The sequence below is a fragment of the Harmonia axyridis genome, chromosome 7, assembly GCF_914767665.1.
Source record: "Harmonia axyridis chromosome 7, icHarAxyr1.1, whole genome shotgun sequence".
NCBI lineage: Eukaryota > Metazoa > Arthropoda > Insecta > Coleoptera > Coccinellidae > Harmonia > Harmonia axyridis.
This window is the reverse complement of record NC_059507.1, coordinates 35,752,028-35,768,637: the sequence shown is the minus strand read 5'-3', so window position 1 is coordinate 35,768,637 and position 16,610 is coordinate 35,752,028. Positions and strand designations below refer to the sequence as shown.

The window sequence follows — 16,610 nt, the reverse complement described above, 5'->3', positions numbered from 1 at the left end:
TCTTGAACTTTGCTGAACCCTGTTGATAAGCGATAAGCAAGTTCTTGTATTATTGTGGTGTCTCATTGTACCTAGTTTTTAATTGATTCGAATCTAGAAATTTCTATATTTAACTCATCATTTCAAAATATGGGTTTTTGCTTAGATTCATCTAAACTATAGATTCATACATTGATCTTAAGGTAATCACGTCTACTTTTAACAATCTTCTTATTATAGCGTATTTCGCTTGAAACTAGAAAAATTGTGCTTCAACAGTTGATTGCAATTGAAATAATTCGAACTAGGTCAAAATTTATCGGGAATAGGCCAATGTAACTCAAAATATGTATTATTTATTCCAAATTCATTACATCGATTCCAAACTAGGCGCTGTTGGAAATATAGTAAGAAATACTTGCTACAAATTGTACACTTCGTTTTATCATTTCTTTGTTAGTGCAAGATAACATTATAAGAAACATCAGAAAATTACAATTAATTAAGGTTTTTTATCATGGTATAAAATCCATGTATCGCAGAGTTCTCTCTAGTTCAAGAACTTTTTATAGTATTACCTTATTGCTTGAGCACTATGTAATAAAAATATTTTCAGTTACACGGGGTGTCCAGTTTTTCATGAAAGGCTCCCAACTTGGTTTTTTCAATTTCTTATTTTTTCAGTTTCAACATAACGGTAAAGATATTTCATACCATTCTACACTAAAGAAATATTTGTAGTTATCGAAATATTTAGCAAAATAGGAAGAGGTTTTCAATATTATAGTTACCCGGAATATTTGATATTACAAGTTTATGGTAAGTCTTATTGATATTTATTCCTCAAAAGATTATGGAAATATGTTCGAATTTATCATTTTTTCTGACTAGTTAATTAAATATGTGGGTACTCATAATCACCAGGGCATTTTGAGTTATTGCAGCCTACCACTTGAAAACTGATTACTGAGCATGCCAGGTGGTTCTTAAAAATTATGGAATAAATTAATTTTCTCAGAAGAAAAATATTTGGCAACAGATCAATTTTTGTTTCACTTCTACCAAATTTTTATGTATTTTTGAAGGATTTTTGTTGCACCCTGTGCCATCCCCATCAACCCTCCTAAATTTTTTGAATAGAAAAAGTGGGTCATATGGTACTTTTTTGGCAAGGTCTTCGTATCTTTTTCACAGGCGTGCAGAAATATTCAAGAACGCATTCATAACATTGATGACATTGCGTTGTCAGAAATCTTTCTTTGAATTGAAACATTTTATCGAAAAGTTTCAACTTCAGTAGAAACGTACTAATAGTATACCTACTTAAGATCTTAACTGAAGCGTTGTGCATCATGAACAAAACTGTAATGGTCGACTTTCATTCGGTGACCAATTTCATCAGGTACCATCGTCTCAAAGTAAATGAGCCATGACAAAGTGCACATACTGAAAACCACTTTGAACTAACTAATTTTTCAAAAAATAAAATTTCTGCACACCTGTAAAGAAGATACGAAGAACTTGCCAAAAAAGTACAACATGACACACTTTCCCTTTTCAAAAAATTTAGAATTTTGATGGGGATGGCACAGGGTGTGACAAAAATCCTTCAAAAATGCATTCAAATTTGGTAAAAGTGAAACAAAATTGACCTGTTTCAGGATTTTGTCGCCAAATATTTTTCCTCTGAAAAAATGAATTTGTTCCATAACTTTGACGCGCACTGTATAAATTGCTTCTCTTCTTCAATTTATAATTCCCTCGAAATATGTCATAACAAATGTAAGATTGCAAGGGATTCGTCATGTTAACATTAATCATAAACAATACAACAATAAAAAATCGAAGTATATGTTAATAGGTAGTGAATATAGGACACGTAGTACCGACATAAGTAATTTCAGAATTAATATTGATAAAGATGAAATAGAGAGGGTTACTAGAATGAAATACTTAGGATTGATTTTAGACGAGAATTTAAAGTTTCAGTTTCACGTGGATTATATCGCAAATAAAATGTCCAAAAAGGTTGGTTTCATATCTAGAATAAGGGGTAAAATTGATATGAATACCTCACTGATGTTGTTTAGATCATTGGTACTCCTCATGTGGATTATTGCTCGTCAGTTATGTTCAATTTAAATAAAGGTAGCATAGATAAGTTACAAAAAGTACAAAATAGAGGTATGAGAATTATTTTGAAATGTAATAAAAGAACTCCCATAAGAAATATGTTAAATTGTTTGAAATTGATGAGTGTCAATCAAAGGATTATTTATAGAACATTAGATTTAATATTCAAAGCAAGGAATGAAATGTTACCTGAATATTTGAGTGAAAACCTAAAATTTGCTAATGAGATACATAATTATAATACACGACGTCGAGATGATTTTTACATAGAAAAAGTTAATACTACATTAATGAATAAATCCACATTTAGCAGGGGATTAGTTATCTCCAATAAACTACCTGAAAAGATCAAATAATTATAGAGAATTCAAAAAATGTTTAATGAGTTATATTTATGAAGAATTTAATTTAGTTAGTGGATTACATTTGTATTGTTTTCAATAGCCGAGTGCTAAATAAAGTTTTATTATTATTATTATTATTATTATTATAACAGCATTCCAGGATTTATAAAATCAAGGAGGCAAAGGGAACATTATGTTGATTTCGCGCCCCTGGGATAATCTAATCGGTTCGAAATTGACAGTCAAAGATCTTTCGAACTATTTCGGAAGACTTCGGATGCAGTTGTTTCTGATTGGTCCTGCACATTTAATATATCGCCTATAACCCCTAAATACGCCCCTGACGAACTCCATCAATGGAAATACGTGAAATGCCATTCAAACGATCAATAAGCATGCGCGTTCATCCATCGATCTGTCAGGGGTTGGTTGCACCCTCTCAGTTTTCTTCTGACTCATAAAAACTCCAAGTGAAAACAGTGCTCGTTGCATGGTTTCGAAAACGGGCATTCATGAGAGGTTTTCTCCTCGAATCAAGCTGACAAAGTCGAAATCATTATGGCGTATTTTCATAGTAACACGTCCAAGAGTCCCAGTGTGCTGGAGCAACTGTTAGAGGAGATCAATTTCCAGAGAACGAAGGAAATGCGCCAGTTGCTCAAAGATGGTAAGATAAAACACTATTTTTACACCAGATGCATGGAAATCAATGGTTGAATGATTTTAAATGATACTCTATGTTTTTATATTGTTGGTTTTCACCACAATGAATGTTAAGATTTTAAACTAACATCTTATTCTGATGTTAAATATGACGTCTCAAAAAATAAGATAGTGGGCACATAACTTGAACTGAATTTTCCGAAAAATGGATTCAGTATTTTCACGCTTTTCATTAAACCTTTGAAGTTCAAACTACAGGGTTAGGACCAATTTGGTCGTTTCGTATATATATTTAGACTTTATCTAAACCACAGAGAAAACAAACGAAATAGATTAAAAAGTTGAAGTAACAAATATGTATAAATAAAAGGTAACAAAAGCCGAAGTTTGAAATATTTGCTTAGCAAGTTCATTTAGTCGAATGAGATGATTTGTTTCGGTACAGATAATACTGAATATTAACAGTAACATTTTGTTAAAAGAAAAAAATTAAGAAACAACATACACAGTAAAAAGTCTTCTATAAAATCGCAATCACCGCTAATTTATTGAATAGATATCGAGAATTCCACAACCCGTATGTTGTTAACAGATGACATCTGTATGAAAATCAAAATATTTCTCATTCAGCAGTTTGTTCCTACAGTGATTACAATTTTAAAATATACGTTTATATGTGTATGTCCCTCTTTTCTAGATTTAATTCATCAAAGTGTTACTGTTATTTTACAGTATTTTTTGTCTCAAACAAATCATCTTCACTCGATTATATGGTAGGTATACGCTAGTATTTCAAACTTCGATTTTTTTACTTTTTAGTATTAGTTACTTTGACTTAAACCTATTTTGTTTGTTTTCTATGTAACCTTGATAAATTCTGAACATATAGATGAAACGCCTGCTCAGTCCAAATCGTTGCACATTTTAGCAAAAGCAGTCATTACAACATCGTAAGTGAACTAAGTTTCGAATCGATAGATCGATCGAATTGGTATTTTTGGAGTTATTGAGAAAACCAAATTTCACATGGTTATTCAACTCGAATAAAACAATGATGTCGAAATAATGAGGGGTCAGGAAAAGACGCACAAAAAACAAAAATGCTTAAAGAAAAGATTCTTCAACAGATGTTCATCAATTTTTTTGAATCAGTATTTGATGAAAATTCATTTTTAACAATATCCAATAATTATTTTTTTTTTAATATTGAAAATTCTCATGGTAAATATCGGTTTTGAATCGATGAATATTTCGATAATAAATTGTTGCTTTCTTTATTTTCAGATTCTGGGTTTGTCATGCTCCAAGGAACAACCTATTGGACTGACCTGTTCGTCAGGCATTTTTTGTTTCAAAACGAAGCCACCATAGACTGTGATGATCTTCTCTTCTTCGTTAGGAAGAAACATGTCAAGGGATCACCCAGATACCTGCCGAAATTTGAGGTGATACATTTCCAAGGGTGAAATCGAGAAGATAAGGTACAATTTGATGATTTTTACAGACTGAAGTCGACGTGTTTCGAAAAGACAGTAGAAAACTGCCGATTGGTGATCCGGATATCGATTGGGAAGAGACTGTCTATTTGAATTTGATCATACACCAATTTGAGTACACTCTAACCCTTGCCATTTGCACAAGGACCAGTCCAAAAGAGCTGCAGGTTTTGAAGAGGCACTCGCAGAAGGTAAATATGTTTCGAACATACAAATACACTGCGCAAAAAAACTAACGCACATTCTGAAAATCTCAATTTTAATGAAAGTTAACTCTACATTGACTTTATAACTTATTTTTTATGTTCTCTCGGGAAGGTTTTGAACGAAACAAGACACATTAAATGGAAGAAAAATTCAGGATTTCACCGAGTCTTATGTGAAAGAAGAGAAATAAACAATTTTCAAAATACTGGAATGCTGATAAGTAATTTAATACTTGGTATTTCCACTCCTTGCGTTAATTACAGCTCGGCAACGACGGTTCATACTCAAAATGAGTGATCTTGAAATGTTCTGATCTAGTCCTTTCCAGATTTCTCTGAGTTGGATTCCTAAGTCATTAAGAGTAGCTGGATGATTTTCTGAACTTCTCAGCCTTCTATTGAGGTTGTCCCAAACCTGCTCAATCGGATTGAGATCTGAACTTCTTGCTGGCCATTCCATTCGAGAGACTTCAACCTCTTCAACGTCCACTAAACGATGCGCGCACGATGGGGTCTGGCATTATCGTCCATAAAAATGAAATTTTCACCAATGTATGGGGCAGATGGTACTACATGTTCTTCAAGAATGTTCCTTATATACCTATCAGCATTCATAGCTCCATTATCAACGACCACTAGGTCTGTGCGAGCAGTCAAAGATATTCTACCCCATACCATAATCGATCCTCCCCCGAAACCAGTAGTATTCAGGAAATTGAACTGAGCATATCTTTCATGTGGACGTCTGTATACAAGGGAACATCGATCGCAATGGTAGAGGCAGAATCTATACTCATCTGTGAAGAGAACTCTTTCCCAATCAGCCTTTTCCCAATGGATGTGCTCTCTCGCAAAATCCAAACGCGCCCTTCGATGGGCTGGGGTAAGAGCTGGGCCTCTTGCCGCAACACGAGGCCTTAAATCATATTCTCTGAGGCGATTTCTTATAGTCTGAGTGCTAATTTGCACCCCGTGAGTTTACTCAAGCTGATTTTGAAGGAGGCAAGCGGTTGCAAACCTTTGCTTTTCTTTTTTCTGAAATATCTCTTTCTGATCTGACTAAGACTGAGTGAATCGGGTTCGTTCGAAAAAATTTCTTCGCACTCTAGAAACTGTATCTTGAACACGAAAACTTTTACAGGTATACGCTTCACCTTCAAGAAGGAGAATGGACACCAAAGGTGAAGTGGAAGAGATGACCTACCCCCACATCTGTTTCATGGTAGACAATTTTGACGAGGTATTCCACGACATCTTGGTGAGAGATGGTGAAATGGTATGTGTAGAATTAGTAGCTGCAGATAGATCAGGAGCCGTCCAAGGAGTTATTTTTTTGGGGTCGATTAGATACGACGCACTCAAAAAAGTATACGATGCCAGGGTAAGTTATATTGGATTATATAGAATAAACGACCTATTTGAATGTTATTGGGGTATTGGAGATAATCTATGTCACACAGCTCGTGCCACAATCGATTTATTGAAAGACACGTTTGGTGACCACCTAATTTCACGTTTTGGACCTGTGAATTGGCCTCCAAGATCTTGTGATTTAACACTGCTAGACTACTTTCTGTGGGGCTATGTAAAGTCATTGGTCTATGCGGATAAGCCACAAAGCCTTGACCATTTGGAAGACAACATTCGCCGTGTTATTGCCGATATACGGCCACAAATGTTGGAAAAATGCATCGAAAATTGGACGTCCAGATTGGACAACATCCGAGCCAGCCGTGGCGGTCATATGCCAGAAATCATATTTAAAATGTAATGCCACAAGATTATCTTGCGGATAAATAAAATTCATGTCAATCGAATAATCCATCGTTGTTTTATTGCAATTTAACGTTCTATAGCTCTAAAAAAAATACCATTTATAAGTACACCTAACATTATTATTAATATTTGACTTTTCTGTTCAGCAATCTAGTCTGGGAACAAAAATGGCCCAACGAATGACTTTTGGCCTCTTCTCCAACGCCAACTCGCAACGTTGCGAATTCGTGCGCATGAAAGGACCCCAGGGAAAAGGACACGCTGAAATGGCAGTCACCAAACCCAAAGGCTCGGGGGTAGAAACCCCCACTTCTGAGCCGGGGTTCTGCGCCACTGACATGTGGGACTCAGACTGGGAAGACGATCCTGAGGACTTCTTCGTGTACAGGAACCAGAGGCGTCTCAGCGATCCAAGTGCCAACCTCAACAACTTCGTCAGGGGCAGTTGGAAGTCCAAGGTCGACTCCAAGAGCAGATCTGAGCAGGAAGGGTTGGACACCATCAATAACGGTGTTAGCGAGATCGAAGCTGGAGATTTGAGAGACGGTGGGTTTGAATTTTTATTCTGTAGGTTATAAGTATTGCCGTTTTGTTAATACTACATAGTAGGACAACGCAGAATCGTGGAACTATTTTTTTTTCGTGGAATTAGTTAATTCTAGTTGATGTTTCAACTATTATTATACTTAAAGTCATACAATATCTTTCAGAAAAATTATCTAAAGCTTAACGTAAAAACTTGGGACAATTCATCTTACTTTCTCCTTAATAAAAGACGATTACCAAAAGAAAAAGTAATAGGTGAAACTTTTAACGATAACACAAAAAACAACAACATCTCAGTAAATATTCCCTAGAGCCTCACCAGAAAGGAAATTCAGTAGAAGTACTTAATTATCATATTGATACGACATTCAACTATATTTCAAGATGTTTTAATCAAAATATTTTGATAGTTCAATGAATAGATCTTACGATACAACATATGGAAATCGCAGACACAGTAAGGTGTATTTTGTTCCATACGCCCTGTTATTTCTTAGGTAGTTAACAGAATTCCTCCTGGATGGATAATATCCTGAGCCTTCCAAGGCTGATGAGCATTGGATCGAATTCCTACTGCGTTATCCTACTGTGTATGTAGTTTCAGTGGTACCGCTAAAAAGTTAAACACTGTGCACTTGCTCTTTTCATTTTATCGATGCACCTCATCACGAAGGCTATACACATGTGCATTATGTGTTTTTGGACCCCGTATGGTTTCAGAATTCCCCACTCAGATCCTTTTAATTCCCTCATTTTCCCTTTAAAAACACGTCTACAATTTATTACATTCACTGATAAAGCACGTTTCTCATAATTTAGTTGGATAAGAATGAAATCTCTAGTTATACTTGGAAAAATGAATCTAAAATATTAAAGCATACTCCATATCTTTTTTATCATAGGCAATCATGACAGGTTTCCGTAGAATATTTCCTGAATTACCAAAAACTTCATTGTATAACTTTTGAGAGAGTAGTTAAAAACAATCTAGATTTTGGCATGAACCTAGAGAAACCATTGTTTTGAAATCATGCAAAAAAATTTTTGCTCTAGGCTTAACAAAAACTTCTGTATTTTCATGATTTTATCAAGCTAATTCAAAGAGTATAAACCTTTGAATGCATATTATGTGCAAAACACATAACACTCACTGATAACCCAAACATACATATGTGTAAACAAGTTATAGATGGCATACCAACAATTAAAATTTGGAACTAAAATATAGGTATTTAGTTCTCATTCAATAAGGAAGATAGTAAATTAGGAAAAAAGTGTCAAATTGAATATTTAAACCACATTGCAAGTGCTTTAAAAGCTTTTCTATAACAATGCCGGAAATTAAATTTTGAGCAAGATAACATTGTCTTGCTCTTCAATTGTTGTTGACAAGCTTACTTGACAGTTCATAATATTGATAATTTTGAAATGGTTGTGTACCTCATTGTGATAAACATAGATAGAGAGAACATATGTAATTTTCAGTAAGCAAATTTTGTCCCCAACATGAACTATCAAATTTGACATGAAGCGCGCGGAAATTAAAACATATCAGTGATACGATATTTCACTAAATTCATGAGTTTCTCCTCAAAGAACGCACTTCATATGTCCCATAGTGAATCAACGTTTCATATTACCTAAAAATATATTGAAATAAATACCTCAATATATCAGAAATTCAGAAAACAAACTTCAAGGGTGCCAAACGACGTGAAACAACCGATGACACTAAGAGAGCAAAAGTTGCCAAACCTTGGATTTCAGCAGGTAGATACAGAAAATATTAAATATTCTGTTTATTATAAATTCGACAATTGGGAGAAATATCGGATTCCAAATATTCAAATTTGCATATTTAATCGAGAATCACACAAATAAATATATTTCATTCAATTATACATCCATAACGATATAGAAAAATTGTGGATTTGAAAATATATCACAATCCGACAACGTAATCTAACCATGTTGGGGACATGTAAAAATTGCGTATACTCCCTCTATCTATGATGTTTATTACTCTGTTGTGTACCAAAGAGAAATCTCATACAAAATTTTGGAAGTTAGCGGAAGATGTCGAAGCAACATTGAAACCAGAAAAATCCCTAAATGTCATATTATAGAGATTAAGAAGAGTTAAATGCTATAAACCGGAAAGAAGTAGAATCAAAACGAATTTGTTTTTTAGCCCTAGTAACTTTCAAAATATGATATGTTCAAATCTAGAGATTTCGTTCGCCTTTTAGCTACCTAACACCTCTCCTTCACCCATCACCACAATCATTCATAAATCGCCAAAGAAGTAGGACTAGAGTTGTCACAAAAATAGTTCATGACTCCCCAAAATACTCAATAATCATCCGATTCTAATACTGAGCTTTGGTTGTAGATAAATCTGGTCCTACTTCTTCTACAAAGCCGGCTTGCTGTGGCTGTTTTCTACGCAAAAAGCGAGACTCTCTTGTCCTGCTCGAAATGTACAGAACCGCGTGTCAAGAGCCTTCCAGGTGTTCCGCAAGGGCGCCTCTTGGGCCTCCCGAATACAACTGCACCTGCGAGTCGGTCCCACAGATCACCAAGCTAATCAACCAATCGGAGTACGAGGTGGGGAAGGAGAAATACCTGAAGATACGGAGGAAGGCTAAGAAACCCCAGCAGAAGAGCACCAAGGAGTTTGAGTTCGCTGATGATGCCATCAGTTTGAACAACGAAACCTTTGACGATGATCCTCCGGTTATCAACAAGGCCTTGACGGAAAACCCCTACTTGAACGTTAACGGCAAGGTCGAAGTACCTTTGACGACCTTGAACGAGAGGTTCTACCCCAAAGAGTCCTCTTTGAAAACCAATAACGTAACTTCGATTGATAAAGATGATGCAACTAATTCAAACGCGAGAACAGAACATATCCAAGACGTGGTAAACAGACTTAAGGACGATAAAAACCTTGACAAAAATGAAAATAAACTAGTGCTGAAGAAGATCTACAGTTACTGCACTTTACCAAAGAATAAAAAGGTGTCGACTGATACCGTTCCTAAGGCTGTTTATCGACCTTCAGTTCCGCCCAAAAGGGTGACACCTGATGGAACGCATATTTATTATTGGTGCGATATCCATAAGAGGGGACCTTCTGGTAAGAAGCATGTAAATTAAAAAAAATTCAGGTGGAAAATAGTAGTTTTTTTGAAAGCGGGTACTTTTTACTTTTGGGAAGGTTGAGATCGAGTTACCATTATTATTGCAACTAAAAAAACGATTCAAAATATTAATCGCACGATAAACGAGAAATATAGGGTGGATTAAAAGTTCCAAAGAATTCAAATTGCAATGAGAATCTTTTATTTAAATCAAACATAATGGGTGTTTTTTTTCGAGGTATATAACTTCAAGTTGGCATTACTGTTCAAGATGGCGACCGATTTAACAGATGTCAAGTGATTTATTCTCAGTTTGGTTTGGCAATTCATCATGAATAGACTCACGCCTGAACAACGCTTGCAAACAGTGCAATTTCATTTCGAAAATAATGGTTCTGTGCGGAAAACGTATCGCGCACTACGTCCATTTTATTTTGCTTAGCGATGAAGCGCACTTCTGGTTGAATGCCTACGTCAACAAACAAAACTGCCGCATTTGGAGTGAAGCTAATCCTCAAGTGTATGTCGAAACACCGTTACATCCAGAAAAACTGACTGTTTGGTGCGCTTTATGGGCTGGTGGAATCTTCTTCAAAAACGATGATGGCCAGAACGTTACAGTCAATAGTGATCGCTATAGAGCCATGATTACTAACTTTTTCATTCCTGAATTGAACAACCATGATGTCCAGGAGCTGTGGTTCCAACAAGACGGCGCAACATGTCACACAGCTCGTGCCACAATCGATTTATTGAAAGACACGTTTGGTGACCGCCTAATATCACGTTTTGGACCTGTGAATTGGCCTCCAAGATCTTGTGATTTAACACCGCTAGACTACTTTCTGTGGGGCTATGTAAAGTCATTGGTCTATGCGGATAAGCCACAAACCCTTACCACTTGGAAGACAACATTCGCCGTGTTATTGCCGATATACGGCCACAAATGTTGGAAAAAGTCATCGGAAACTGGACGTCCAGATTGGACTACATCCGAACCAGCCGTGGCGGTCATATGCCAGAAATCATATTTAAAATGTAATGCCACAAGATTATCTTGCGGATAAATAAAATTCATGTCAATCGAATAATCCATCGTTGTTTTATTGCAATTTTAAGTTCTATAGCTCAAAAAAAAAACACCTTTTATAACCAGTTTTTTACAATAAAGCCTCGAATTTCGGGAAAAATCGGCAGAAGCAAAGTTGTACGCCTATGTATTTTTTTTTCAAATATGATATCTCAGAAATGATTCTTCGCTTCTATCTTTTGTGACCATTTAATGGAACATCGAAAAAATGAATGACATAAAAATTTGTCTTAATAGCTTATCTTTTTTTTTCAACTCAAACAGTGCTACATGCTACATCCTGCTCTACTCTGCGTAATTTTTGCATCTCTCGAGCAAAAATAAATATTATAGATATGCGACAACCCCGCAATTTTTCTTCTACGAAGAATGTCTATATGCTTAAAGAAAAGCTTTCTAGTACATACCGTCAGCTTTCTCGAACTGTAGGTTTGTTCAGATAAATTTCCATTGTTACAGAGCTAGATGACGGTGCGTACAATCCTCTGTGGACGATGAGGGGATTCACCCAAACCTTCCATTTTTGGAAAGAAAACAAACGCGCACAATCAGTCCCTCTAAATGCCTTCCTTACTTACGTTACATTGCCATGGTGGAGTATAGCGAAAGGTATATTTTTTTATTGTCTTATTTTTTTCGAAATCTAACCCTTTTTTTTTCTACAGATTTACTCGACCACAGGGAAGGTCCAATTCTAACTTTTTAATATTTATTCCAAATGAGATTGTTTGTTGTATCTATTTATAAAAATTAAATATTTATATTATTCATGGTGTTTCATCATTGATCAATAAATTACCCAACACATAATACACAGGTTCCTCAACAGAATCTCTAGTACCTATTTTGAATGTTTTCAATCTAAAGATTTAAAAATATTGATTTTATTTCAATATCTAAATGGAACCTTTTATTGGAAAACCCTTGAGGTTTTCAAGAAGTGTTGAATTTTATATTATTCAATAATTTCATACAATAATAAAGAACACTCCAACAAATTTTATCAGTGCAAAAACTTCCGCCCTGTTTCTGTTCTTTTTTCTGTTTTTTGTTCTTTAGTTATTATTTATCTTTTTTTTCAAACTCTGCCTTCATGGACAATATGATTGGTTATTTTGTGATTTTGTTAATGAATGAACTCTTTTGTTTTTTTGCCCAATAATTTCTGCATGGAACTAATTTAAGAATTTATATTGTTTTTCATATCACATACAGGTAATAATGTTTTATACCTCAGTAATCTGTTTATTTACCGAAATTATTCAAAGCGATTATTTGAGTATTGAATTTTGTGTTTGATAGTAAGTTTGTGGCGTCCAATTATTTTTAGCGCAGGATCCTCTTTTCTTCAAGTACGTTCCGGAAGATCATTGATTATATAATGGAAATATTCATTGGGAGATATGGCATTTTTTGAGCTGAAATTTTCTATTCCGTGTTATCTTCATCCGTTATATCAACTTCTGATAGGGAAGTGGCTACGGTTTTTGAAATCTGCGGATATTTTAGAGGAATGACGTAGTTTCTATACAAAACAGCGTGGATTCTTCCCAGCATACCATAACTTTCCGTATAAGAAAACATGTTGTGAAATTATCATTTTCATATATTATTCTCGAGTCCCCATATCATAACAATGCATGTGATTTTCGAATTTCATAGCCGGTAATGGTCTCAAACGAAAAGATTTTTCAATAATTTCCAAAATTTATTTATTCATGTAAGGAACATTAGTATTTTGAGTAATCAATGGAATATTTTATCACAATGGATGAAAACTGAGGAGTCATCTTCATTTGGCGTTAATCCTTCAGCTTGGCACATCTGAAATTAGGTTATGTAAATATAATTTTCATTTTTTACACTTTATTCATCTTATCTTACCTGCACTCACTGGGTATCCAATGAGATCCTGTAGTGCATATTTTTGTCACCGCGCAAATGCAACTACATGTTTTTTCATCCCATCTGAAGTTCATACTGCTCTTTTTGACACAGTTTCGGTAATCTTGCTGTAAAAACAACAAAAATATTGAAGGTCATGGTAATGATTTAGAAACAAGGAAATTGGGTGCCGCACGAGTTGAAGCCGAGAGTTCTTGAACGGCGTTTGTTTGCTTGTGAACCACTGCTTGCAAGACAAAAACGGAAGGGATTTTTGCATCGCATTGTGACTGGAGGCAAATGGTTTCATTAAAATAACCCCAAGCACAGAAAATCTTGGGGATATCCTGGTCATGCTTCCACGTCGACGGCGAAACCGAATATTCATGGACTCATGGTTCCAAGGACATGCTCATTATTTGGTGGGACCAGGTCAGCGTAGTGTATTATGAGTTGTTAAAATCGACTGAAACAATCACAGGTGATCGTTATCGTTCCCGATTAATGCATTTGAGCCGAGCATTGAAAGACAAACGGCCGCAATATAACGAGAGAAAGTTATACGCCTATGTTATTGTCATATGTCAAAATATCACAGCTGCAAAAGTTAGCGGGTTATTCAAAATTAATCCTTTTATCGGAAAACCCTGTATTTGGTTGGATATTTTAGCGTAGATTCAACTCACCATGTTGATGCATTTGCAGACGCACATGTTCTTGTCGTATTTTTGAGTGGGTAAACAGTCGGTCATTTTAGTCTCACAGCCGCAGGAGCAAGAGGTATCTTCAGGCACCAAAATTGAGCTGCACAGCACCTCATTGGTTTGTAAGTTTACAGCTCTCACAAAAAAAGTGGCATCTCTAGTAGTTTTGGAAATGCAGCTTCTTGCTCCGTTGCACATACCTCCGCACTTCTTGACCATCACTGTATTTGGTGATACCTATAAGTAAAACTCGATTAAATATATTGAAAAAAATTGACACCATTTAGTCGTTTTTTCTTCACAACATAATATATCTTTATGATATATTCGATTTTTTGTCTTGAAATAAAATTGCAATAGTGACAAAATATTAATAACCAATTAAAAGAAAATTCAAAATAAACAAAACCGTACAAATAGTAAAAAGTTAACGGTTAACAAATTAAATAACTAAAATAACATAAAGACATACGTACGTTTCGGAATTTTTGTGTTGGATAATACATTTTTTTCATTATATATTTATATTAAAAAACCTTCATCAAGTAGACTCAATTAACTTTTATAAAACTGGATTAACTACTGACAACATTTGTGGTAAAAGCTAAAAGCAGAGAAAAGCTCACCATAAAGCGTTCAGGTGCCTTCAAGTTGACAATCCCATCTCTTGGAATACATTTGACCCGTTTGCTCAGCTCCTTCAGTGCACTGCTCACGTTAGAAGATTCGCAAGAAACTGCTTTAACCATAGATAAAAAAAATCGTCAATTAATGTCAAAAACACAACAAAGTATGAATAAATATGAAAGTTATGGTTATCCTTCCAAAATTCGTGACAAAATCCTCAAAAGATTTTAATTTGCAATAAAGGGTTTTCCAATAAGAGTTTCATTTTGAATTGGTCATGGAAAATTTTATGAAAATGGTTTCTATATGGTGCTGCAATCGTTTGCTCTTTCAACAATGAAATAAATATACTCTTTTTTTGTCAAAACGAACCCTCTTATTGGAAAACCCATTATAATGATAATTGATTCTTTCCCATTCCCTCGAAAAAAAAACAATAAGAATAACAATACAATTGTTGTGTTGATGGAAAGAGAATATTATCTTACTTGTAACAAATGTTTAATCATACCTGACAAGAGACAAGTTAAATATTTACAGCTTCAAACGTTGACGTTAGTATGAAAAAGCAACAATAATACCTATCATAAATAATCCTATCACAAGACCTATGAATTCATGACATTACTTTATTTATAATGAAATTTTTTAACTTCGAATCCATACAAGAAATGCTTTTTCCTTAGTTATGTTTGTGTCTAGATTTCATTGGTTTATGATTGAAGCAATTTATTCAAAAGGCTCGAGCAAAATTTTGATCTTATATCAAAATATTTATGTGAATAATTTAAATTGGAGTGAAAATTCCTTTTAAATTCTTGTTTCTCCTAAACTGTTGGTAAGAATTATGAGAATGAGAATAACTGATAAACGACAAAATGAAATTCAGTATGGGGGCTGAAAGAAATTTAAGAGCGATTAAAAAGGTATTGTCTATTATTCACTTAACAGAATTCATTCGAAATTCTGTTTGATGCATTTTACGATGAGGAAAACAATAAAAAATATTATATTTGGAATACAAACCTTGCAAAGGATTAACATTGGCCACACCACTCCTAAATGTGGGTGTCAAATCAAAACCAGGTCCATTAAGAAATACGGAATTTTGATCAAAGAAATCTGGTATGTCAAATTCGTTCCTTTGGAACCTGTAACTGATTTTGGGAACACTGTAACTTTCCAACCTTTTCCTGAGGGGGTTCTTTCTTTTAGCACTCACGGCCTCGGTAAAAAACAAGGTGATAAATAAAAGTAACTGAATTTTCTTCATGGCGTGTTCTTTACCGTCAACAAACTGAGATATCGGTAGCAATTATGGTTGAAGTGAATGACTAACTTTTGAGATTCGGAAATGTGTAATAGGTAGCTATGTTGTTCGAACTTGAGCAAGATATTCTTTGTGGTTCGTCTTTTTGTGGTAGGTATAGGATGACTCGTGTGTGCACTTGGATGCACTATCGATTTGGTCGCAGTGCAGTCCAAGGTTCAAGTCTGCGAAATACTACATTTTTATTTTTATTATTTTATTTTATTTATGAAAGTTTGTTCCTGAAATCACGAATTTTGAACCGACAATGGTCTTTGATGATTGGCAAATTCTTATTTTTGTTTTTTTATTTTTGCAAGCTTGTTCCAGAATTCACGAATTTTGAGCTGAAAATGGTCTTTGATGATTGGGTTCGATTAATGACGATGATGAAGAATTTGAGGTTGAAATCAATTCTGTCCGTTCGACCTATATACGATAATTCTCGAACGGAATATGTTAAAAATTGAAATTTTCTTGATAAGTTCAGTGTCCAAATATCTCAGTTCAGTTCGTTAATAAGCAAAATCCGTTCTATGCTTGCGAAGTTACACTCAATGAAATATTGTTTTCTCAATAATCGAAAAAAAAATCGTTCTAACTGAAATTGAGAAATCAGCAACAAAAATATCAAGTTTTTTTATCTTTACGAGAAAGAACTCATTTGTTTATATTTTTTCGGTTATTTCCAGGGAGGATCTAAGAAATAC

The 16,610-nt window shown here is 34.7% G+C and overlaps 2 protein-coding genes across 7 annotated transcripts; one reads left to right on the top strand and one right to left on the bottom strand.

Moving 5' to 3' along the window:
• The first annotated feature begins 47 nt into the window (after positions 1-47).
• On the top strand, positions 48-12,144 carry LOC123684181 (uncharacterized protein KIAA0930 homolog). 5 transcript variants are annotated; one of them, XM_045623349.1, is made up of 8 exons: positions 48-182; positions 4,404-4,564; positions 4,624-4,806; positions 5,963-6,202; positions 6,744-7,143; positions 9,536-10,282; positions 11,836-11,985; positions 12,042-12,144. In XM_045623349.1, exons 2-8 carry the CDS (start codon positions 4,418-4,420, stop codon positions 12,080-12,082), a joined length of 1,908 nt encoding a protein of 635 aa, XP_045479305.1. In that variant the 5' UTR covers positions 48-182; positions 4,404-4,417; the 3' UTR covers positions 12,083-12,144. The 5 variants fall into 5 exon arrangements, with proteins under 5 accessions (XP_045479305.1, XP_045479301.1, XP_045479302.1 ...); XM_045623345.1 differs by lacking the exon at positions 48-182 and adding an exon at positions 2,695-3,123; XM_045623346.1 differs by lacking the exon at positions 48-182 and adding an exon at positions 3,742-3,797.
• Positions 12,145-13,071: 927 nt separating this feature from the next.
• Positions 13,072-16,522, bottom strand: LOC123683989. Of its 2 annotated transcripts, none has more exons than XM_045623026.1 (5): positions 15,618-16,522; positions 14,591-14,703; positions 13,947-14,201; positions 13,261-13,388; positions 13,072-13,200 (listed from the first exon to the last, which is right to left on the bottom strand). In XM_045623026.1, the coding sequence occupies exons 1-5, from the start codon at positions 15,862-15,864 to the stop codon at positions 13,179-13,181; spliced, it is 765 nt and encodes a 254-aa protein (XP_045478982.1). In that variant the 5' UTR covers positions 15,865-16,522; the 3' UTR covers positions 13,072-13,178. The 2 variants fall into 2 exon arrangements, with proteins under 2 accessions (XP_045478982.1, XP_045478983.1); XM_045623027.1 differs by having other exon boundaries at positions 14,591-14,700.
• Between the last annotated feature and the right edge of the window lie 88 nt (positions 16,523-16,610).

Bases quoted from the DNA above. Each gene is read 5' to 3' on its own strand.
- LOC123684181 (XM_045623345.1), top strand. From the start codon at position 3,015: ATGGCGTATTTTCATAGTAACACGTCCAAGAGTCCCAGTGTGCTGGAG. The intron at 4,565-4,623 runs GTGATACATTTC...TGATTTTTACAG, and splicing joins GATACCTGCCGAAATTTGAG to ACTGAAGTCGACGTGTTTCG. The intron at 7,144-9,535 runs GTGGGTTTGAAT...CTTTGGTTGTAG, and splicing joins AGCTGGAGATTTGAGAGACG to ATAAATCTGGTCCTACTTCT.
- LOC123683989 (XM_045623026.1), bottom strand. From the start codon at position 15,864: ATGAAGAAAATTCAGTTACTTTTATTTATCACCTTGTTTTTTACCGAG. The intron at 14,202-14,590 runs GTGAGCTTTTCT...TTTTACTTATAG, and splicing joins AGGCACCTGAACGCTTTATG to GTATCACCAAATACAGTGAT. The intron at 13,201-13,260 runs GTAAGATAAGAT...ACCTAATTTCAG, and splicing joins TGGATACCCAGTGAGTGCAG to ATGTGCCAAGCTGAAGGATT.